This window comes from Colletotrichum lupini, chromosome 1 (assembly GCF_023278565.1).
Source record: "Colletotrichum lupini chromosome 1, complete sequence".
Lineage (NCBI taxonomy): Eukaryota > Fungi > Ascomycota > Sordariomycetes > Glomerellales > Glomerellaceae > Colletotrichum > Colletotrichum lupini.
In genome coordinates, this window is record NC_064672.1 from 1,471,455 (window position 1) to 1,494,474 (window position 23,020).

The window sequence follows — 23,020 nt, forward strand, 5'->3', positions numbered from 1 at the left end:
TACCGTTTTATAAACTTTTAAAAGTCTTCCTCGCCGGACCCGGCAACAATGACGTTGTTCACCTTCAGGACCATACGGCATAATTGCGTCGCGAGCTGGAGTTGCTGCTTCTTGCTGATAAGGGGGTCGATGACAAATGCATCCTTCATGTCGTTGCTGCCGCGCTGCATGCAGTCGACACCGAGCTTGCCACGGACTCCAGGACCGGCCTTGACCTGCTGACTCTTGATGTCGGCCAGCGTCGCGATGGGGTTCAGACCACTGTTCTCGGCCAGGGCCATCGGGACAGCGTCGAGGGCCTCGGCAAATCCGCGCATGGCGTATTGCTCAAGGCCAGGGGTCTTGGCGGCGGCGTCCTCGACTGCCAATGAGCAGGCAATCTCGGCAGCACCACCACCGTAGACCACGCGGTTGTCCTTGACAAGGTTGCGCACGACGCACAAGGCATCGTGGAGGGAGCGCTTCGCCTCGTCGATGATCTAACATTGGGGGTTAGCTTTTGGTTAATCTCAAACATTTTGTCAGGAACGCACCATCTTGTTGCTACCGCGCACAAAGACGGTCACCGCGCGGGTGTTGGCGCACTCCTCAATGACCAGCATCTTCTCTCTTGTTGTGCCAAAGGTCATTTCTCTGACGATACCTGCAGTTCCGAGCTTCTCGGGCTTGAGGTCCTCGAACCGCGGCACGATACGGCCGTTTGTCGCAATAGCCACCAACTCGATCTCCGGTCCTCCAACCCACCGCACGGCAGGCAAGTCGTTCTGGAGCAGCAGGTGGTTCGCCTCATCGTCGAAACCCCACTGGCAGAGAGCCAAGTTGGCACCGGCATCCTTGATTTGTTGAATCATCTCGATAAACTTCTCGCGTTCGTAACTCTGCAACTTTTTGTACTCCTCAACGCTGGTGATGTCGAGCTTGTGCTTAGTCTTGGGCTTAGGGGGTTCGAAGGCGCAGGTAAGAATGGCGATCTTGGCGTCCTTGACTTCGGAAGGCATCTGGGGGTGAGAGAAATCCTTGTCGATAATGACGCCCTTGACGAGCATAGTATCCTCCAGAGCTCCTCCGACCTTGCCATCGACCTTGATCAGCTCAAAGTCAACGTCCCTCCGGTCCAGGTCGGCAACGGAGAGGACAGCGTCCACTGCGATCTGAGAGAACTGGTCGTGTGCCTTGGAAACAATCTTGCTGCCCAAACTTGTTCGTGCAACCTTCAGCAGGTTTCCTGTCTCTTCTTTGCTGAACTCGATGACATCTGAAATCTTGTCAAGCTCCGACACGGCGATGTCGCAAGCCTGGTCGTATCCGTCCGCAATGCGGATGGGGTGGATTCCCTTATCGATCAGCTCTGCCGCCTGCTCAAGGAGAGCACCAGCAAGCACGACGACGCCGGTTGTGCCATCACCAATCTCGTCATCTTGCGACTTTGAAAGCTCCACCAACAGCTTAGCGACGTGGTTTGAGATCTCCATCTGTTGCAGAATCGTGGCGCCGTCGTTTGTCACTGTGATGTCTCCATCGGGGGAGATGAGAATCTTATCGAGGCCACGAGGACCCAGGGAGGTCTTGACGATATTCGCGACCGTTCTGGCGGCGAGGATGTGGTTCTTGACGGCTTCGTTGCCATATTGTCTCTTCTTCTTTCCTTGGCTGCGGGGCAATCAGTCCTGGGTCTCCTTATCAGGGGTTCGGGGTAGGGCAAGAGAGGGCGAGCTTACTCTCTGACAACGATGAAGGGACGGCCTTGCTCGTCCTTCATCACGGCCGCTACAGTGTCATTTCGTCAGTATATGTGGTCTCGAAGCTCGGATCGTGGCATTGATTACCATTGGCCATATCAAGGTCTAGACATGATGTTAGCTGCATGCAACAATGAATTTCACAGGGAAGGGTACCACATACTCATAGCCATGTTGAAGGTTTTCGCACGTCGCTGGGGTTTCGGATGGGTAGTGCGATTCAACTGGGAGTGACGCCGGGGGAAGGAGAGGTATCGTGCGTTGAGGGGGGTTGAGCTCCAAGGACCGGGTCGTGGTGGACCAAAATTTCTGAATAATTGGTGGTGCCTGCCATTCTGGGGGACCAGAAGCTTCGGTTGCCGGGGTGCAGATAATCCGGCGGCTCACCGCCTAGCAAGGCCTGGAAGGCAACAGCAAGTACCCCGCCATGGACGTGGTTGCCCCTCCATGGCTCTTGCGGTGGCCATGACCAAAGCGCCCCAAGCGCCCCACACATGCCACTTCAGGCCATGACCAAACTCAAGTCCACAGCGTCATCTCCGAAAAGCTGCAAAACTAGTTGTTAAAGAGCTTCTATCCCCCCGGTCGAGTGAACAATTCACTGGGTATCACATACCACCCAGATCACTTTCATTTTCTTACCTTGAGAGCTTGGGTCTCTGCGACATCCCCTCTCCCCAATCCATCCACAAAGAACACCAAGCTCACCTACCCCAACTACGTCAACATGTCGCGCCACCAGGCAGTACGCAACCTCGACTATGACGAGGCCCTCGACGAATTCGAGGGCGATGACTACGAAGAGGAGGGAGAGGCTGATCAACTCAGCGCAGAGGATCGTGAGGCCATGGCAATAGGAACTGCGACAGTGCAGAGCACCCTTGGTCCTGATGCCGACAAAGTGACTGTGCAGCAAATTCAAGAGTCGCTGTGGCACTACTATTACGACATCGAGAAGACGGTGTCTTATCTACAGAAGAAATTCATCGCACCTCCACCTGCGCCCAAGCAGGAGAAGAAGGCTAAAGATGGTAAGTTCATTTTCTTCTAAAAGTCATGTGAGGGCAGGGTTCCCGGAGAGGTGGCGGCAGTACCAGAAGTTGAGCGTTTCGGCAGCAGATGGGTTTGGTTGCGGAGGCATGGACGACAAGACTACGACTTACGGCATGGTATCAACTTCGACATATCCAGTTCCCAGGGTGGCACCACTATCCCCTGCTTCTTACTTCCACGGCATTTCATGGATGAATGTTCCCAAGAGCCGACAGGCCGTCTTTGTCCCCCCTCGTCCCGTTCCTGGGGGGCTTCTAGGCGGCGGTGATGGTCCTAAGCTATCAAAGCTTCAGGCCCTTGCTGCAGCACGAAAGAAGAAGACGACCGAGGTGAACAAGACAGACGACAAGGTTGATCGAGCCGAGAAGAGAATGTCAACTCTTGCCATTGATGAATCGTCCAAGGAGAACCAGAGAGGCGGGTTGAGCATACTAGCGAAGCGACAAAAGTTGGCAGAAGACCCTGCCGCGAAGACTCAAATCTCAAAATCAGCTTCGCCCTCGCAGCAGGCCGACGCAGCGTCTGAAGCAGTCAGTATGGATGTCGACACGGCCAATGAACTCTCTGCCGAGGATCGAAAGAAGACTGAGGATGACTGCTTCGTAGTCCCATCTACGAGGCCGTCTGCCTTTGCTCAGACCCTGTTCGGACCTGCTCAAGATACTGCCGCCGCCTCTCAGACGTACTCCCTGCCGTACATGGACTCTTCCGCCTATGTGCCCAGTGCTTTCTCTCAACCAAGCCCTGACGATGTCGTGCTCGCTGCTCAGGCGAAAGGTTCGCGATTCGCGAAGACACAGTAAGATGCTGACTCTAATGATCTCTAGCGGGCTCCAAGTTCGACGCTGCCGCCAAGAGCGCAAGCAAAAAAGTGGTGGCCAAGTCAAGTGGCTCACAAACCCCCAATTCCGAGATGAAGCAACTTCAACTCGACGACTCAGCAGCACCGAAGAACAAAAAGCTGGATGTCGTAAAGGAGTTCGCAAAGAGCGAAAACAAGAGAAGCGCCAGCTTTGTGGTAGTTGGTGAGTCAATCTGTACCTTTCCCCTCCCAAACATACAACTAATACCCAATAGGACACGTTGATGCTGGCAAGAGCACATTGATGGGCAGATTGCTCTTGGAACTAAAGTACATTGAGCAACATCTGATCGATCGTTATCGACGCCAGGGTGAGAAGATTGGAAAGTCGTCATTCGCTCTTGCCTGGGTCATGGATCAGCGAGAGGAGGAGCGGGAGCGTGGTGTTACCATCGACATCGCCACGAATATGTTTGAGACGGAAAAGACACGGTTTACGATTCTCGACGCCCCTGGTCATCGGGACTTTGTCCCAAACATGATTGCTGGAGCAAGCCAGGCAGACTTTGCTATTCTCGTCATTGACGCCAACACGGGAGCTTTCGAGAAGGGCTTGAAGGGCCAGACAAGAGAGCATGCTCTGCTCCTGAGAAGTCTGGGTGTCCAGCGAGTCATCGTCGCTGTGAATAAGCTGGACATGGTTGGATGGTCAAAGGATCGCTTTGATGAAATCTCAGAGCAGGTCACTGGCTTCATGAAAGGCAATGGCTTCATACTCAAGAACGTCACCTTCGTACCCATATCGGGACTCAGCGGCGCCAATTTGGTGGAGAAGCCAGCCGATGAGGGTCTGTCATGGTACACAGGCCCGACACTCATTGAGGCGTTGGAAGACTCTGATCCAATGGCGAGAGCGATTGAGAAGCCTTTCCGAATGTCGATTTCGGAAATATACAGATCGCAGCAAAGTCAACTCACTGTAGCTGGCCGGATAGAATCGGGCACGGTACAAAATGGCGAGGCATTGATTGTGCAGCCAAGTGGAGAGTCTGCCTCAATACGATCGATCGAGGTAGACGCCGATGTACAAGAATGGGCCGTTGCGGGACAGAACGTAAACATCGGCCTGTACGGCATCGACCCGATTCACGTACGCGTGGGCGATATCATCAGCACCAAGGCAGCTCCCATTGAGACAAGCGACAGGCTGACTATGAAGGTACTGGCCTTCGACCACTTGATGCCAATGCCGGTGGACGTCCACCGTGGTCGTCTGCATGCGGCTGGGAGAGTTGAGGTCATCCCAGCCGTACTGGACAAGTTGACGGGAGCGACGGTGAAGAAGAACCCCAGGATCGTGCAGCCAGGCAAGGTTGCGCGGGTTGTTGTCAAGCTTGACTCGAAAGTGCCGTTGGAGGCTGGGCAGCGAGTGGTGCTACGCAGTGGTGGCGAGACAATCGCGGCAGGGTTGCTGGAATAAAACGGTGTAGAATCGAAAGAAGCAACGTGGCGCGGATTCGTATATAGCAGGTGGTGGGCACTTGACGACCGGAACGAGATATTCCCATGCATGGCGTGCGAGTTAAGTTAGGACAGGCGGCGCTGGCATTGAGGCTCGGTTAAAGTTGGGGTCAGTTGGGTGTGCTGAAAATAGAGTTGGCTGCAACTTTAGTTGAAGCGCAGCCAATGGGGGCGTGCCTAATTCATAACTTAGATATCCGTAGATGCGAAATGAACAGTTTCCAAGCACCACCACGGATCCTTGATTATGGTTGAGCTATTTTGCGAACCAAGCTGACAACGCTCACTTTGCAATTCTCCTTCCTTCTTAGGGGTTGAATGACTGCGTGGGTGACTCTTTGGACTGTTTTGGTGGTCTTGGACAGTGGAATCTGTCATTGTGTTCTATGGTATCCGTACCTATCTTGCCTCTCGAAAAGGCCAAATTGACAGATTAACATGGCCCCATCCGGCTGAAGCGACGGAAATGACGCCGTCGTGCCCACGCGCCGCCTCGGGAGAGCATGGGCCAGCAGCCAAAGCTCAACCCCTGCATACTTCCCCCCTCTTTACGGCTTGCAGCCCCCCGTGGCCCCCCTCATCTCAGGGCGAAAGACGGGATGGCACTGCTTAGAGCACCTTAAGTGAGGTAAAGTGTCGCGTACCTTACCTTGTCGCTCTCGCCTTACCTACGAATTAGCACCTTCCGCTTACCGTATTGCCGCGCTCCTCCTTTTTCCCCCTCCCCCCCGCAGGCTGTAGGTAGGCCAGTGGTGGGAATATTCTCGAAAGGGGAGAGGTGCGCATGGCTCTTCCCGAGATCGAGATGGATTGGGGGGTTGGACCGGTTGGTTTGAGGCCACTCTGTTCCTTCCGGGAGCTGCTTTGCAAGTTGAATGGGACAGGTAGACCACTAGATAGGTAGGCAGAGGACACTGCAAGGCTACCAAGAATCAATGAGATGCCACCCAAGTAGGATTGCAAAGGAAGTGGCCAAGTTCGTTGCCTCTCACCATGGGGGCAAGTAAGGTAATTTTTGCTGGATCGTGAGTCACTTCCAATGGAAATTTACAAACACACAAGGTGCCTTGGAAGTTTGTCAGACTGCGGCATAGAACTCAACCGAAGCTGTGGAAGCAAAGCGAACAGAAAGGCCACGTTCAAGACTCCCCCAAGTGCCAAACGTCCAAGGGGGGGACCACCAGTAATCGAAATCTCCAGAATCGCAGCCTTGGTGGGGCAGGAGGGAATGACCCCAGCGCGGACGGCAGGCAGCGGCAGCGGTGAGGCGCGCACACCTTGACTCCCGTGGCTAGGGGAGAAAGCTCGCACGGTACATTCTCACTGTTCTGCTGCAACGGAGATGTGTCCCCCGAGCACCTAATTCCTGCCTGCCATCCCAACCTTGGGTGTCTCTATCTGCCGAGCAGCAGCGCATCGAGGTACCTTGCTGCTCACCTGCTGCGTGCAGGTGGTGCCTTCCATACCTTGCCTTAGGCAAAGGCACCAAATAGAGTACGGCTGCACCAAGGGTCCACACAGTAAGGATCCATCAGTGACACCCACACCCCAAAAGGAAGAGACCCCTGTCACGTGTGGCGCCTCGCAACGTGAAATCTGGCCTTTTGTGCAATCTGGACACCTCGACTTTTTTTTTTGGAGAAGGCATTCATAAAGGCGGCAGCTCTTCCTTTCCACCGCCGACACTTTACCTCTCCCAATTCACCACTGCCAAAGCCACCTCAACTCGATTGGGTGTGTAAATAGTAGAAGGGAATCCAAAAACCCTCTCTCTCATAAGCGCGTCTTTGACGTCTTTTTTCTCCTTTCTTTTTTTCCCCCGACACCAATCTTTCGAGGTACAAAGAGCTATCCCAATACCACACACAGGGGAGCTTCACGGCACCGCCAGAAATTCACAATGTCGAGATCCAGAAACTCGATGGCCTTGGGCTTCGGCCTCTTGGCCTGGATGGCTCTCCTCTTCTCCCCCCTGGCTTTCGTTCAGACTGCCCAGGCTCAGGACACTGAGAGCTACGGAACTGTCATCGGTATCGTAAGTTGCACCTCCTAGCTTCCCTGACGACGATTGCGCCCTTTGTCGCCAACAGATTCAAATAAATGCGACGTTCTCTCTAACTTCCAATCTTCAGGATCTTGGAACTACCTACTCTTGCGTCGGTGTGATGCAGAAGGGCAAGGTTGAGATTCTCGTCAACGACCAGGGTAAGTCTTATCGTGGTCGCAGCTGCTCCTGCTCCCGATCCCCCAATTCCAGCAACTTTGCTGACTCTGCTGCTTCATAGGAAACCGTATCACCCCATCTTACGTCGCATTCACCGAGGAGGAGAGACTCGTCGGTGACGCTGCCAAGAACCAGGCCGCCGCTAACCCCACCAACACCATCTTCGATATCAAGTGAGCTCCTACCCCGACCGTCGACCGCTCGAGATAACATTGCTAATCACTCTTTCAGGCGTATGATTGGCCAGAAGTTCTCCGACAAGGCCGTTCAGTCCGACATCAAGCACTTCCCCTACAAGGTCATCGAGAAGGATGGCAAGCCCGTCGTTGAGGTCGAGGTTTCTGGCTCCGCCAAGCGCTTCACCCCCGAAGAGGTTTCCGCCATGATCTTGGGCAAGATGAAGGAGGTCGCCGAGGCCTACCTTGGCAAGAAGGTTACCCACGCCGTCGTTACTGTCCCCGCCTACTTCAACGACAACCAGCGCCAGGCCACCAAGGATGCTGGTGTCATTGCCGGACTTAACGTTCTCCGCATTGTCAACGAGCCCACCGCCGCCGCTATCGCCTACGGTCTTGACAAGACCGATGGTGAGCGCCAGATCATCGTCTACGACCTTGGTGGTGGTACTTTTGATGTTTCCCTCCTTTCCATCGACCAGGGTGTCTTCGAGGTTCTGGCTACCGCCGGTGACACCCACTTGGGTGGTGAGGATTTCGACCAGCGCATCATCAACTTCTTCGCCAAGTCCTACAACAAGAAGAACAACGTCGACATCACCAAGGACCTCAAGGCCATGGGTAAGCTCAAGCGTGAGGCCGAGAAGGCGAAGCGTACCCTCTCTTCCCAGATGTCCACTCGTATTGAAATCGAGGCCTTCTTCGAGGGCAAGGACTTCTCTGAGACTCTTACCCGCGCCAAGTTCGAGGAGCTCAACATGGATCTCTTCAAGAAGACCCTCAAGCCCGTTGAGCAGGTGCTCAAGGACGCCAAGGTCAAGAAGGAGGATGTTGACGACATCGTTCTTGTTGGTGGCTCTACCCGTATTCCCAAGGTTGTCAACCTTATTGAGGAGTACTTCAGCGGAAAGAAGGCTTCTAAGGGCATCAACCCCGATGAGGCCGTCGCTTTCGGTGCTGCCGTTCAGGCCGGTGTCCTTTCCGGTGAGGAGGGTACTGAGGACATCGTCCTCATGGACGTCAACCCCTTGACTCTCGGTATCGAGACCACTGGAGGTGTCATGACCAAGCTTATCCAGCGCAACACCCCCATCCCCACCCGCAAGAGCCAGATCTTCTCCACCGCCGCCGACAACCAGCCCGTCGTTCTCATCCAGGTTTACGAGGGTGAGCGTTCCCTTACCAAGGACAACAACCTTCTCGGCAAGTTCGAGCTCACTGGCATCCCTCCCGCGCCCCGTGGCGTTCCCCAGATCGAGGTCTCCTTCGAGCTCGATGCCAACGGAATTCTCAAGGTCTCTGCCCACGACAAGGGCACTGGCAAGCAGGAGTCCATCACCATTACCAACGACAAGGGTCGTCTTACCCAGGATGAGATTGACCGCATGGTCGCCGAGGCTGAGAAGTACGCCGAGGAGGACAAGGCCACCCGTGAGCGCATTGAGGCTCGCAACGGTCTTGAGAACTACGCTTTCTCCCTGAAGAACCAGGTCAACGACGACGAGGGTCTTGGTGGCAAGATTGACGATGAGGACAAGGAGACTGTAAGTTGCCACAAGCCTTTCACCGCGTACCGACAGATTACTAACATGATTCTCAGATCCTCGAGGCTGTCAAGGAGACCACCGACTGGCTTGAGGAGAACGGCGCCACCGCCAACACTGAGGACTTCGAGGAGCAGAAGGAGAAGCTGTCCAACGTCGCCTACCCCATCACCTCCAAGATGTACCAGGGCGCCGGTGGCGCTGGTGGCGAGGACGAGCCCCCCTCCCACGACGAGCTCTAAATTCCATAGATTTGTTGTTGTTGCTTCGTTTCGGGATTCAAAAGAGACAGTACCCAAAGATTCCATGCAATTTTTCGTCTCTGGTGTTGGCAGGTTAATCGGCGTCGGCAGCATGGAGCATGGCTCCACCATTGTGTAAAGTATACAACGCATAAATGAGACCTCTTGAACACATGCTTTGTTCCCTTGTGTGGTTGTGACTGAGAGGCATCATCTGATGCTGTCGTAGACTCTTCAATGGTTCAGCTTCTTGACTACGTTATATCTCTGCTGAATGTTTCCATATCTTGAGCTTTCCAAAACTGCCCTTCTACATAGTTTTGATGAAATAGTTACCCGGCATCTGGTGAAAGGTTCATCCCTCCTCTCTTCTCCCTCCACCTCAAGCTGCTACTCGTCCCGCACTTCCCGTGAAGGACCCCGAGCAAGATGAGTGCAACTTAACTTTACTTGCTTTTTGGGGTCTCCTCTGCATATGCGGGATGGCCGGCAGTCAATCTGGGGCAAGCATTTTGAGTCTCATCTGAGGGACTCACACGAACAGACGGCTTGATTGGCCCAGATGTATTTGTCGAGCTTTTATGGCCATCTCTCTCGTCGGCTATGGTGCTCTACTTCGTAGAATGTGAGTGAGGTTCAGTAAAGTCTCACTTTCGGTGAGTTTGCCGCGTCGATGGCGGATACTGCGATGGTAAAGCAAGGTCCCGCTCATCATGTCGATGGAGAGCATCGCGGACTTCCAAAATGGGTCGTCTTCTCGGGAACGAGATGAAGTGATCCTGTTCGGTCACTTTTGGATGGCTAAAAGTATCAATCTGGAGCCCTGGACTACTCCCCCCTACCTCCCCGCCAGCGGGCGGCTAGAATTTCGTAAAAGCCCTGCGCAGTAGAAGGAGGGAGAATCTTGGCAACAAAGCGTATTCATATAAGGAGCGAGACGAGACGAACTGTCTACACGAAACCTGGGAACTGACTATGGAGTATGACGAGATGGAGACGAGGCTTCGGCTTCCTGAAAAAAAACCTTAAAACTACCCGCCTGTACGGTACCATAGACCACGGGGTGGAATTGGCTTCTGCTTGTTATTGTGTTTAATATGAGATGGTTTTGAATGACTCGACGCTGTGACGACGGCCATCTTACAGGTCTGTTCTTTACTCGTTCACTCCGGGCTGAGAGGGTCATGGCGTAAATGCGTAGCTGGATAGAGTTGAGTAGGAAGTGAGGCAGTTTTGAATGACTCGGTCTACTCCGTGCTCGATACGCAGCCATACCTGACGGCATTCATGCTGCCGTGTATCCGTATCCGTATACGATTTTGGTGTACGGACATGGCTAGAGCAGAAGAAGTATAATATGTAAGGTAACTTATAGCTACAAGCCAGCCGTTCTATCTCTCGTGCTCTCGTTTTCTCGATACCGCTATCTCTCCATCACACTTACACTCACTCACTCACTCACTCGCTCACCAACACCCTCTTACATCAAACCAATAGCACACCCAACCTCACTCACAACTTACACCTCGTACCGCTCTCAACAACAAACCACACAACCGCCGCCACGATGCAACTCCCCTCCATCCTCCTCTTCGCCGCCACCGCCGCCGCCCTGGCCCTCCCGGAGCCCGTCCCCAAGCCCAACCCGGAGTCCTGCGACGAGACGTGCCCGAACCCGTGCCGCCAGGCCATCCGCAACACGTACTGCACCGGCGCGAAAAAATCCATCAGCGGAGGGCCGTTGCCGGCGGCGTTCAAGAACCAGTGGAACTGTCCCGCGGGTAGCAGTAGTCCGCCCGCGACGTACATCCAGATGACGCAGAATGGGGCTGCTGAGGGGGGTGTTACTGTCTTCTGCACCATTTGAGAAAGGAAGAAAGAGAGGGGAAGAAAGGGGGAAAGAGGGAAGAGAAATTTTCTGGTGATGCGTGGTGTATGCACATATACGACAGAGCAGGCAGATGTCATGTTGCCTATTTGCCTTCACCTAGGAGGGTTGGTAGAAGGAGAAGGAGGCATGTTTCCAACGTGGAGGGAAGTTGATGGGGGCGGAGCCAGGGCGAGAGATACCTTTGCATGGCTTTATGTCCTTCTTTGTTACAACCAACCCATCATCAGATACCCACTACCATTCACCTGTGAAAGTGCTGAGCTTAACTTGTGACAGCCTGGCCGTTTCCTGACATGCGGCTTATCATCGAGCTCGCTTATTCTCCGACCCAGTGAAAAATTTGACTTGAGGCATGGCTTGACAACGATTTCGTTTCTTGCTTATTTAGTCACTAAGAACTGGGTAGAAACAGGTGGCCTAGGAAACATGTCTACTTTTGAACCTGTTAAAAGTTCAGCTTACACCTCGGGCGAAAAGGACAGACGAAAAAAACAGACGAAAAGGAAAGAGGCTCGCGGAGTCTCATCTACGTCGGGAACGCCTCACTCACGGACCAGGATTCCCTGTCTTTGTTTACAACAAGCCGCAGGTAGGAGGTAAAGAGTTGGATTCTGCGGATTTGTGAGCTGGCATGTGGTAACTGGATCGTTTGTGGACTTTGGTGAGTGGCATTTTACTCCAAGGCCACCAGGGACAAAACTTTACTGTGTGTCCTGAGTTGGCCTAATGTAGCACATGTAATTTGATATTCTGTGAGACTTGAACTTTCCACATGCGACGTGCTAGTGCTGCTCTCTTCGACCTTAGCTGCCGGAGGATGGGCATGTTTGGAATAGCATCTTGAAGATGAGCCGACTGTGAAAGACACCACTACTTCCAGGCAAAGACTGAGGAGACAAATGCCCTCAAGAGCATATAGACAGCAGTGATAGCACCTTTGCTCGTTGGCGGGTAAGTCTGCTTCCCCAGTTGCTCCGCAGTTTCGGGTATGCTCTCATGGATGGCCACTCTGGAGGATATGTCTTGATGATCGGAAATGAAGAGAAGTGCAGTTTTACCTCGATAACTTCCATTTTCGAGCTGACGTATTCGTCCGTTCTATTCTAGCTTGTCTTTGTGTCTTTTGAAGACGAGACCCCGTCCCAGAGTAATGAAGTGACGAAAGACGTTGGGCTTCCTAGATATATATGCCTTCTAGATAAGAAGGCCACCCATTGGCCTGACTTGAGCGCGATTGTAAACCCAGAATCTAGTTCATAAAACGGAACGGTGCTGTGGCATGAAAGTTGGGTGATCCAGGGAGATGCTGGAGATTTCGATGCGTTCTGTTCGTGTTCTTTGACCTGGCAGCCATCGCCCTCCTTCCTCTCTCCAGGATAGAGGGGTTCAGGACCAGCACCGTGGATGAATGAGTAGCTCCTTCTGGCGAGAACGAAAGGTAGTGAGAGGCTGCACGGCCTCAAACTGCAAAAGCCACACGTCTCCTCAAGCTGACGCGGTAGATGGAGTCTCTGCGATATCAGTATCTCCTGCGGCGGCTGGCGGTAGTCTATGGAGGTAAGATGAATTCAACGACCTTCAGAATCCATCTTGCCGAGTCACATCACCTACGGGCACCGGTTGAGGGGAATGACAAAAGCTTAGCTCGCTCAGTTGAACTTGATCGCGCGGCCGCAATATTTGCGCTAGATGACCACATATTGTCAATACTTGCTTTGAGATGCGTAAATGGCATGCGCCGACGAAGGGACCACGTCACAAGGTCTTCCACCATGGCAGCAAGTGTAATTATTCATGCATTTGCCTCGACATGTATGAAGCTTCAATTTTATAGGAGACTGCTTCAACGAGCGGTTATGTGAGTGCTAGCACGTTACTGATCTCCGAGCATGGAAGAGAAGTCTCAACCACACTGATTGCATGGGGCGAAACTGGGAAGAGGACTACAGGTCGACAGGGTTCAGATTGGGAAAACATCAGGGACTTGAGGTGTAGTCAAAGACTCTATAGAAACAGTGTTCGCCATAAAGATGTCGTGAACACGCGCAGCTGGAAGCTAAAATCGAGCCGAGTTCCCGCGTACATCTCGAGATTTCATAGGGCCATTCAATTACTACGGAAAATCAAATGCTCATGCGTCAGAAGGTTGGTGATCCCAAGACAACCTCCATAAACAAGAGGAAGTCAAAAGAAGCATGTAATCCAATCCTCTTGGAACCCGCACATAGTGCCTTTCCGCATTCCTCGGCAGACAGACACCGTCTCCCTCTCGGGAAGCACAAGAAAGCGGCGGGAGCATCCGCTTCCAAGTCCATCATCTAACATTCCGATCTGGTGTAAACTGTGCTTAACCTAATCGTAATAGTTCAACTGAGATAAAAAAAAAACCCTTAAAACTGGGGGATGTGGCACACATGTGTCGTAGCCCGAATCACGTATCCGTACACGAGGTCGTACATGCGGCTCTCTCTCGCAAGCTGTAACTCAGCATTCCACAGAACTTTATCGAGACGACAGGCTAAGAGCACGGTGCTTTTAAGTGACACCGCATTGAAAGAGGAGAACACCAGAGAGCAGTGTATTCCCTAGACTGCTGCATTACCCAGGATTTCCCCTTCCAAAAGGGAGACTTGAACCTGATGTGTGGTGTCGCTGCGTCTGTCACGTGCACTGGCGGACCCGCAGAGCTACCTAGGCAGTCAAATTAGCTTTTCTGCCAGCAATATTCGATATGGTGTAGTGGCCAACATGATGCCCTCTCATCTCTCTGAGAGGATAGGCATAGCCCCGAGTTCGATTCTCGGTTTCGGAATCTTTTGTCATTTTTGGCGATTAGAGCGGTCGCTCTGCCTTCTTTTTGCCTTCTTGTTCGTTTGTTGATGCACATTTGCTGAATTCGTCTTCGTGCTCAACCAACATGGGGGAGCAGGGGAAAAGTAAGCCCCCAATCTTTCGGACGAACCACTTAGACATCAAAACTCTAACCTCCAACCCCAAGCGACGATGTCGTTGATGCGATGACAGGTTGGAGACAAGACGCAACCAAAAAAGAACAGCCTCATCATACCATGATAGACGTGACGCACGGTACCTGGTATACGCAGTACTCGTTGGCAAAGAGATGCTCAAGCCAAGTCAGCCTCGTCGCCCACAGGGCGAAGCCTGCCCGGCACGCATGTCTCTAAATCTCGACCCAGAGACGCATGCGGTCCTCTACCCGAGAACCAAAAGTCTCGCCTCGAACAGCAGAGAGAGAAGGAGGAATAAGCAATAACCAAGACCTTCATGTCGCTGTCAAATGAAGGCGATGAGACATGCGTCCCCTTCCCAGAATCCCGAGTTCCCACATGCCGATCCTCGTGGCCTCTACCAGGTTCTCACGGACCAATATTCGTTTCTCCGGCCGTAAGGCAGCCTGCAGGTTGGCAGATTACTCTGTTCGGTAAAAAAATCTTGAATACAGGTGAAAGGAATGAAATGCGATGGGAAAGCAATGAAACAATCACGCAAAAATCCACATCACGCGGTCCACGCGAGATGAGCGAAGCGATGAGAGAGAATCTTAGCAATCGGTAGAAATTGAGAAAGAAAAATGTCCGGCCTGAGCGGGGTGATCGACGTTGGGCTCTCTTTTTCGCTCTTCAAAAATAGAATTTCCTTGTAAGAATACCACATTACAGTCAGTCTCGAACTTTCCGAGAGGGAATGAGGCAAAAGCGGTGTCCATCGGCCCATCTAGAGACACTTTGGCTCGGGAGCTCTTTTCGTGAGGAGACTCCAACTGCAAGGGAACTCTGCAAGGGTGAAGCGTATCCGTACTCCGTACTCCCATAACGACTAGGCAATGAATGAACATCTCTTGGCCTTCTGGTCTTTGACAGGACGGGGTGCCGAATATGACCCGGCACCCTGAGCGAAGATCGCCGAGGGCTCGAGCATCTCCTCCCGTTGACCCATTCAACTCCCCTCTTTCTGTGCCGCATGCTTTATCATGAGGTGGTAGGATCAGCAGGAAGACAGCGATCTTCGTTTCTGTTTGCTTTCGTTTCCGAGGGTCCGAAGGTCTGTAGGCCAAGTAGGGAGACCGGGACACCCAATAAAACGATGCAAGCAATTCCCCGCAGATTAGATGGAAAAGCTCGAGCGCGCTCGATAGCGGCAGCAAAAAGTTCGGATGTGCTCTGGTTCGTCGGATGGCACGCTGGTCGCGGAGGTTGCGTCGTGACACCTTCCCGGCGAACGAAGTTGGAAAGGCGGGCGAGGCCAGAGCAAACAGGAAAACATTGTCCCCTCCCCGCTCACCATAAGGTATCTCAAGGAACAGCATCTATCACGCGGTACACAACTTTGTTGGCTCACAGTTCAGCTTGTGTAGACACACACACACACACACACACACTTACACACACATGTCTCTCAAGGAAACAGAAAGGAAAGGCAAGTTTAGAAGTAAGGGAGACGAGAAAAGGAGACTGTCATTCGCTGAACCGTCATGTCTTTCCGTCACGCCGTGATTGCAAGCGCCAAGCCTATTGGGAACACCCGCATGCCGCTCTCAATATCCGGCCCCCCATCTCCCCCGAGTCCCAGAGACATTCATCTGCCGAGGGCCTTTGCAGTGGTGATCACATCGACCAGTCAGACAAGCAGGCATCCGAGTATTCTCTCACGCAGAAAGAAAGAAAGGAGAAAAATAAAATAAAACACACAGAGAGGTCTTAGACATACATATGTCCCAGCCTGGCAGTCCGCCCAGTGGTCAGCGGTCAGTGATCACCCGTCATTATCTTGCCTTGCTTTAGTTTGGGGGGATCAAATCTCATCACATCGCTTCCAGTGGCGGGCGCTTGTTCTTGGGCATTGGCATCTGCATACATGATGTACAAAGAAATCAAGGTCTCAGAGCTGCATAAAAGGCGAGCAAGCAGGATTCTTACCTAGACTCTGTGGTGCAGAATACGTGCCTTTATCTTATGCATGTCTCATCTCCCTCTCTGTTCGCCGCCTCGCGTCCCGAAAGCACAGCGCGCGTCGTCCGCGCAGCCCGCGCAGAGCCCATCCCACCCCCTGATCTACGACCCTTCACACTCTACCTTACCATTTGACCACGGGCTTTTCAGCCTGCCAAGTTGTCCCCTCTCTTCGCCTCCGTCTCTGGGCAGCAGCAGAATCCTTTCCTTTCCTACGTTCTCTACCATACATTGTCGAAACTGTCAATCGATCGAATCGTCCAGATAATTGATCCTATTGGTAGTCACGTAGTCCAAAAAAAGTTACCGGTACGGATGGACTGCCCTTCTTTGTACTATGTATGGATGAATCCCGTTTTTTTTTTCAGCGAACCATGTTTCGCCAGCCAACCAACGGTTTTCCTTTGTTCCCCCTCTGCCTCCCCCTGGTTTGCCCTTTCGGTGTCCAAGGCCCAAGGTCCACACCTCCAACGGCCGATCCCTTCGTATCGAACGGCGGGCGAAAAATCGAAAAAAGCAGAGTGTGGCACACGGTGGTCGCTGAGCACACCGTGTGCGCGCTCAACTTCTAATACGGAATACTCGGTCCCCATAAATCGGAACTAAACGTTGCATAAAAAGACCCTAATGGCTCACACACCCACCCACCCACCTCCTATACCCACGAGCGGCTCCAATAGTGTAGCTCTCCATAAACTAAGCACTAAGGTCAGGTACAACTCTGTCTTTGGCTTTTGAGTAGGTACCTAGCTGGGGGCTAAAAACGGGGTTCGGTCCGTTACCTATTGTTTTTTTTTTTCTTTCGAGTCCTCTCTCTCTCTTCGCGCGCTGAATCTCTTAGTGCAAGGTACCGTCTAGACGGTGGGACTCCGACTCGTCCGACTCGACCGATAGATCGATGGAGCGCCCCCCTTCCCCCCGTTCTACCTACTACCCACCCTCCACCAGCCCCTATTGTCTGTCACTCACCATGTCACCGTCTCCATTGTAAAAAATCCCAACTCGTCGAAGGATCCTTTGTCTCTCTTTTTTCACTGGAGACCCAGGGGGAACTCGGCACAACAATCGGGTAACGTACCTTGGGAGGGTTGTTGCTCCACGTTTTACACTTAAGGATAGTCTTAGAATATCCGATAAGCTATCGTTATCCAGTTTTTGTCAACTCACGTGGTGGCTGTGCAGATGCCGGGTCACCTAGGATGGATGGATAAGTAATGGAACCTAGGGAAAGAAAAGCTTGGCCGCGATTAATCTACGGAGGACGCCGAGGAGAAGGAAAGAAGGGGGGAAAATTAACCAGAGCCCAGAAGGGCAGAAAAATAAATAAATAAACAAAAAAACGGGGGATTGTTTGTGGAAGGGGCATTGCTTCTTCACCGTTCATGCAGTTTCATTCTCATTCTGAATGGCACGATACTATGGACTCGGCTGTTTTCGGCCTCCGTTTAATACCGGCCACTTGGACAAGTGATGTGCAGCCAGCACCCGGCGGGCGAATCTTATGGGGAGAGAGAGAGGGAGTTCACTCCGTAGCGCGTCTGCGTTGTCTCGATTTGGAACAGCCTTGGGCAGAGAGAATGGAACCCCGGCTATCCGCCGCCATCGTGAAGTTTCGCCGGCGGGATGTGCTACCCGGCGGGTGACCAGCATGTTCAATGATCTCATAGATGGTTACGGAGCCGTCGCACTTCTTTGTTTTGTGTACGGAGTACCAATTCTCACAGAAGCTCACAGTTGACATTATGACTAATTTATTTCCGAAAAGATTGGTCTGGTATCACTATGAACAAATGCAAGAAAAATAAAACCAAGATACATTGTAAAGGATGGTATAGCATTACTCACCAGACCACGTGAGAGCTTCGTTTGGAACATGCGGCCCGGGGTGGGGGAGGATAATTACACTGATAAGAGATGATAGTCTGCGTCATGATAGCCGCCATTGAATTATCCAAACTCCGCTTGCTTGCGAAAAAAAGACTCGACGATGTGAAGAAGAAAACGTGTGTCTGGCTTGCAGTACACCCGTTCGAGTCGCGCCCTTTTTTTTTCTTCTCTTCCGATTTTTGCCCTTTTTCAATGTCTCACATTTCATAACCAATGATGGTTGCTTATGCGAGGAGCGCAAAAGAAACGGCCATGACGGAAGCCAGGACCAGGGTCATGCTGCTGCCGATGAAGCCGGCGGCGCTCTTGCTCTGACCAGCGGCAGTGGTGCCGTTGGGGCAGATCTTGGTGGCGTCGATGGAGGACGCAAGAACGACGGCGCGGGGCTGACCCTTCTCCATGTACAGAGTGACGTTGCCGGTGCCGTCGGCGGTGCTGGTGCCGCAGGTGGTGACCTCGACGACCGCATCACCAGGGTTGAAGCCGCCGACGCTGAGCTGGTAGGTGTCGCCCTTGGAGCTCTTGTTGGTGACGCAGAAGACGACCTGGGCGCCCGCGGGGCCCTTGCGGAGGCACAGGTGAGTGTTCTCGACGAAAAGCTGCTCAGAGGCCGTGGTGGCGAAGTCCTTGTTCGTGGCCTGGAGGGCGTTACGGGTCTTGAGGAGGGTAGAGGTGAGCTGGTAGATGGGCGCGGTGGTGTCGTACTTGGATTGCCAGAGGGGCTCACGGTTGAAGGGAGTCGAGTTACCGTTGAAGTGCTGCTCCTGTCCCTGGTAGACGGTAGGGATACCGTCAGTCAAAAGGATGTAAGCCATGGCGTTCTTGGCAAGCTCAATATCCTCATCGTAGACGGCGAAACGGGGCATGTCGTGGTTCTCGACGAAAGATCCGAGGGCGAAGATGTCGGTGCAGCCATCGCGGGCCTGGGAGCGCCAGTCGGCGAGCTCGTTCATGTCACCACCGAAGAAGACCTTGTTGAGGGGGTAGTACTCGATGTAGTTGGGCATGCCGGGCAGCAGGTTCAGGGTCTGGTAGCGGCAGAAGTCGGCGGGGGCTCCGGTAAGGACCTCACCGAAGGCGAAGACGCCAGAGGCGTTGACAAAGGTAGGCAGGAAGGCATCGTTGACGTGCTTGGCGGCATCGATACGGAGACCATCGATAGAGTAGTTGGAGACGAGTTGCTTGATCCACTTGCCAAACTCATCGACGACGGTGGTCTTCTCGGTGGCCAAATCGGCGAGGGCAACGCCATAGGGGTAGAGCCAGCAGTCCTGGTAGTTGGTGCTGTTGTCCCACTCGGTGACGTTGCAGTAAGGGTGGAAGTCGGACTCCTCGTTGAAGGGGTTGAACTTGGAGTAGTCGAGCTTGGGGGGCAGGCTGTCGAGCTTCTGGACCATGTTGTTGACGACGACATCGACCATGAGGTACATGTCACGGTTGTGCATCTCCTTGACCAGGTTCTTGAAGTCGTCCGAGGTACCGAACTTGTCGTTGAGGGCGTAGTTATCGAGAGACCAGTAACCGTGGTAAGCCTCACCGACGGCGGTGTCATCGTCCATGTTCTTGACAATGGGGCTGATCTGGATAGCAGTGAAGCCCATGTCTGGTGGTCATGGTCAGTTGTAAAGCCCAGGGTCTCTGGGCTAGAGCCCGTGATGCATTCATCTACAGCAATTTACTCACTTTGGATGTAGTCAAGCTTGTTGGTCAAGCCGGCCCATGTGCCACCACAGAACTTGTAGAGTTCACACTCGTGGTCGGTTGAGCCATCGGTATGGGCGTAACGATCGATCATGACTTGGTAGATGGATCTAGACTTCCACGCCTCGAGGTCGGCAGCCTCGACGAGGGCAGAGAGGGCCGTGACGGCGGCCCACGCAAGTGTTGAGGTACGCATGGTGATGATTCTGACTGATGATGTCTGTTTGAACGAACGACTGCGCCGCGTATGGGCGTTGAATTAACGATTGGTTTTGCGCTTGGGTGCGAGCGTGATGAAAGGAATGGATAGGGTCGGAGAGGATTTGCGGCGCACACACAACGATATAGACCTTTGGGATGTAAGAGGGACAGGACCGATGAACGAATGGACGGGGAACCCTTCAATGGAGAATGGAGTGGCAGCGAGTGACTGGCTCTGGGAGCTTGCAAGTGAAAAAAAGGGGTGGGAAGCCCGGGTAGATTAGACGAGTGACTAGAGTAGGACGTGGAGTCGGTTGATCGGTTGACAGTGAAAGAAGAGGGGCCAAGCGCGTCAAAACGAGACTCACGCTGTGAACACGAGGGTCGATCAGCAGAGGGAAAAAAAAAACCGAGAAAGTGTGGTGGACTAGGTGACTAGGGACAGTCTACGGTATACTAGGCAAACTCTTAGCAGTCATAAGTGTTGGATGTGTATCTATATTCGCACATACTCCTCCGTAGTACGGGTAGTGTACTCAATAATGTTCCGTACTCCGTACCTTCTGACGGCACTGGGCAGAGGGTTCGGGACTGTGGATGAACCAATGCAAGGTACCAGAAACACAGACAGCGCGGAGAAGCAGACAAAGACAAGAGGGTCACGGAACAACAGGCCGAGGGACGGATGGGCTTGGAAATGGCTTGGAGGAAATGACGGTTCCTGGCAACTTTGCCGTACTTGGCCGCAAATGTCAATGCCTCGGATCGAATGGGACGACGAGGCCCACACGGGGGGCGCAAGTGTGTCAATAACCATGACCAACAGCTGGTCGACGGGAAATTGAACCCAAGCAGAGGAAAAGAGAGAGAGACTGAGAGAGAGAGAGCGAGAGACCACGGGGGATACGATGGTCGATACGGCGGCCAAGCCGGGGGGTGTGGAGGCGACCGCGCTAGAAGGGGATAGTGACACTGGCGGAAAGGAAACCCGAGCGTACTTGTAGGGTGAGGGAACCAGAGTCTTGTGTTTGAAGGGGAGAGAGAGGGAGCAGGAGACTGCAGAAGCGACATGAGGAAGCGGAAAGCCGTCCAAGATGCAGATGGAGAGGTAGGTAGGATTGGTAAAGAGTTGCGTACTCAGCAACCAAACGGCGATATGTACGGATAATGAAGGCGAGGGTAGCAGAAGTTGTGTGCTGAGTGAGGCAAGCCAGGATGTAGCCATAGCTAGGCACGACTATGGGAAGGCTCTTGATCGATGATGCAGGCCTAGATGTGACAATGGGCGGAAAGGATGAGGATAATTAATGGTGGTGTCGTTGGTCAAGATGGTGTGTGGTCAAAGTGGAGTGGAGTGGTGTGGTGCAAAGGGTGAAAAGGTGGTGGGAAACTGCCGCCAACGGCGCAGCAAAATGGACGGTGCTGTGATGAATGTGTGGCTGCTTGACCAATGAGAAGGAGCAATTGGAGTGTTCATACTGTGAAGGTACGAAGAAAGACGAGAGACTCGGCGAGAGATGAGGGATGGAATTGGTACAAGGTCGAACCTGTCAAGCCTGTGTTATTTTAGACAGCAACCAATCCCAAAAGTTACGTATCTGGCTTTGGCTCCTTTGGCTGCTTGGAAAACCTCGTTTCCCCTGCCAAGAAACGCCAGGGCAGCGCCGCCAACGCCGCCAACGGTGCGGCCTTGGAAAGCCGTGGGAACTTTTTGGAATGGGATTGCGAGCTTATCCCAAAAGAGTGTGGTGGTACCACGACGTGGGACGTCACGTCGGCAGTGACAATTGGTCGCGTTGGACATGAACTGATGGCACCAAGACTCGAATGGCACTGTCAGCCTGCCACACTGAGCAGCGTGAGCACTGATGAACAGCGTCGATAGCGTGCTTTGTCTTGTTGACGGGATGACGGTTGGCGCTGGCGACGCTGATGCAAAGACGTGGCGACGCGACGGCGCTGTAAACGACCGAGATTCGCCCTCTCTTGACGAGCCAACTTGGTGTTTACTGTGTACTATTCTGAAGACAGATGGACCTGAGAGGGCACAGCGTGGCAGACATGTTCTTGGTGCCTTCTTGGCAGCGGCGCTGGACAACGGGAGGCTTGTTGTCTGGTTATTGGCCCGCGTTGCTTGGTGTTTGCTTGTCTGCGCCGCAGCTTCTCTTACCAAGACTCCTGTCCAGACTCGAGAGTCTTGATGAGATGACATTTGATGGCTTCGGGGCCTGGTTGGCTTGCAATCGAACACTCAACCAGTGGCAGCCGAAATTCGATCAAGAGTGCGAGAGCAAATTCTGCCAGTCCTTTTCCCTCCCTGCCTGACCAGTGACAGCCTGTCTGGCAGTCGGAGTGCATAGCGTGTCCTGCAGGTGGACGCGGGCGTTATATTTTGTTGACAGATGATAAGAAGCCCGTGGTCAATTTGGCAAAGGGAAAAAAAGGAGTCTGTGTGTTGCTGACCTGTGGTTGGTGCGAGTGCCAAGTGTGGGCGCCATTGCTTTCGCTACCTGCTTAGATAATCAAACATAATTGGACTACTGGAGGAAATCAGTCCCGAATTGGACGCAACTCCCACCGTCCTGTCCCACAAACATCCCAACTCCATGGATTCTTGCTTCTCCAGGGGAGAGGGGGGAAGGGAGGACAAGAAGAGGGGAATACTGAATTGACTGGGGAACTCACTTAAACTCTATAAAGTCTTTTGAGGCAGCCCCTCGCCATGCAATGCGCGGCTGCTCAGACGGCTTCCGCTTGATAGGCCTCATGAAGGCTGAGTGAGCCCTGAATCGAGTTTCTCGTCAACTCCTGGAAACCGGAACTTGGAAATATAGCTGGAAGGCATGGGACTCCCCAGATACCATCATCAACCGGTCGTGTTTCTTGTCACGATGAGACGTAGGGCAGGACAGGGCAGTGAGGCGAAGAAAGAGCCAACGCCACCAAAAGAAAAGGAGTTCGCGTGTCCTTGGGCCCTTGGCTCTCAGCTCGGCGTGGCTTCTGGTTTAGGCGAACATCGCCCCTTACCGCTTTCCCCGCCAGACTCGTCTTCTTCCTCAATCTTTATCC

At 53.1% G+C, this 23,020-nt stretch overlaps 9 protein-coding genes and 1 non-coding gene across 10 annotated transcripts; 5 read left to right on the plus strand and 5 right to left on the minus strand.

Annotated features, from left to right (window-relative positions):
- Positions 1–17: 17 nt before the first annotated feature.
- CLUP02_00408 (T-complex protein 1) lies at positions 18–1,912 on the minus strand (the record flags this gene model as incomplete). The annotated part of the gene is made up of 5 exons (XM_049279457.1): positions 18–479; positions 534–1,650; positions 1,719–1,767; positions 1,827–1,844; positions 1,903–1,912. The coding sequence occupies 5 exons, from the start codon at positions 1,910–1,912 to the stop codon at positions 18–20; spliced, it is 1,656 nt and encodes a 551-aa protein (XP_049135414.1).
- Positions 1,913–2,233: 321 nt separating this feature from the next.
- On the plus strand, positions 2,234–5,074 carry CLUP02_00409 (elongation factor Tu GTP binding domain-containing protein; the record flags this gene model as incomplete). Its single annotated transcript, XM_049279458.1, has 5 exons — positions 2,234–2,300; positions 2,363–2,770; positions 2,808–3,569; positions 3,620–3,817; positions 3,870–5,074. The coding sequence occupies 5 exons, from the start codon at positions 2,234–2,236 to the stop codon at positions 5,072–5,074; spliced, it is 2,640 nt and encodes an 879-aa protein (XP_049135415.1).
- A 251-nt stretch (positions 5,075–5,325) lies between these two features.
- On the plus strand, positions 5,326–5,728 carry CLUP02_00410 (uncharacterized protein; the record flags this gene model as incomplete). Its single annotated transcript, XM_049279459.1, has 2 exons — positions 5,326–5,365; positions 5,481–5,728. The coding sequence occupies 2 exons, from the start codon at positions 5,326–5,328 to the stop codon at positions 5,726–5,728; spliced, it is 288 nt and encodes a 95-aa protein (XP_049135416.1).
- Positions 5,729–7,015: 1,287 nt separating this feature from the next.
- Positions 7,016–9,301, plus strand: CLUP02_00411 (glucose-regulated protein; the record flags this gene model as incomplete). The annotated part of the gene is made up of 5 exons (XM_049279460.1): positions 7,016–7,150; positions 7,248–7,320; positions 7,401–7,512; positions 7,571–9,059; positions 9,116–9,301. 5 exons carry the CDS (start codon positions 7,016–7,018, stop codon positions 9,299–9,301), a joined length of 1,995 nt encoding a protein of 664 aa, XP_049135417.1.
- A 1,567-nt stretch (positions 9,302–10,868) lies between these two features.
- CLUP02_00412 (uncharacterized protein) lies at positions 10,869–11,168 on the plus strand (the record flags this gene model as incomplete). The annotated part of the gene is made up of 1 exon (XM_049279461.1): positions 10,869–11,168. The coding sequence occupies one exon, from the start codon at positions 10,869–10,871 to the stop codon at positions 11,166–11,168; it is 300 nt and encodes a 99-aa protein (XP_049135418.1).
- Positions 11,169–13,330: 2,162 nt separating this feature from the next.
- CLUP02_00413 (uncharacterized protein) lies at positions 13,331–15,519 on the minus strand (the record flags this gene model as incomplete). The annotated part of the gene is made up of 9 exons (XM_049279462.1): positions 13,331–13,510; positions 13,607–13,692; positions 13,758–13,828; positions 14,279–14,354; positions 14,410–14,483; positions 14,540–14,607; positions 14,711–14,793; positions 14,871–14,986; positions 15,047–15,519. The coding sequence occupies 9 exons, from the start codon at positions 15,517–15,519 to the stop codon at positions 13,331–13,333; spliced, it is 1,227 nt and encodes a 408-aa protein (XP_049135419.1).
- CLUP02_tRNA003 lies at positions 13,918–14,004 on the plus strand. Its single transcript has one exon. It is a non-coding gene; the product is annotated as a tRNA-Glu (tRNA).
- A 2,039-nt stretch (positions 15,520–17,558) lies between the features above and the next one.
- CLUP02_00414 (uncharacterized protein) lies at positions 17,559–17,903 on the minus strand (the record flags this gene model as incomplete). The annotated part of the gene is made up of 2 exons (XM_049279463.1): positions 17,559–17,620; positions 17,723–17,903. 2 exons carry the CDS (start codon positions 17,901–17,903, stop codon positions 17,559–17,561), a joined length of 243 nt encoding a protein of 80 aa, XP_049135420.1.
- A 370-nt stretch (positions 17,904–18,273) lies between these two features.
- Positions 18,274–21,176, minus strand: CLUP02_00415 (alpha amylase; the record flags this gene model as incomplete). Its single annotated transcript, XM_049279464.1, has 5 exons — positions 18,274–19,652; positions 19,733–19,956; positions 20,089–20,193; positions 20,256–20,320; positions 20,460–21,176. The coding sequence occupies 5 exons, from the start codon at positions 21,174–21,176 to the stop codon at positions 18,274–18,276; spliced, it is 2,490 nt and encodes an 829-aa protein (XP_049135421.1).
- A 98-nt stretch (positions 21,177–21,274) lies between these two features.
- CLUP02_00416 (uncharacterized protein) lies at positions 21,275–22,449 on the minus strand (the record flags this gene model as incomplete). Its single annotated transcript, XM_049279465.1, has 5 exons — positions 21,275–21,373; positions 21,431–21,498; positions 21,530–22,056; positions 22,122–22,268; positions 22,415–22,449. The coding sequence occupies 5 exons, from the start codon at positions 22,447–22,449 to the stop codon at positions 21,275–21,277; spliced, it is 876 nt and encodes a 291-aa protein (XP_049135422.1).
- Between the last annotated feature and the right edge of the window lie 571 nt (positions 22,450–23,020).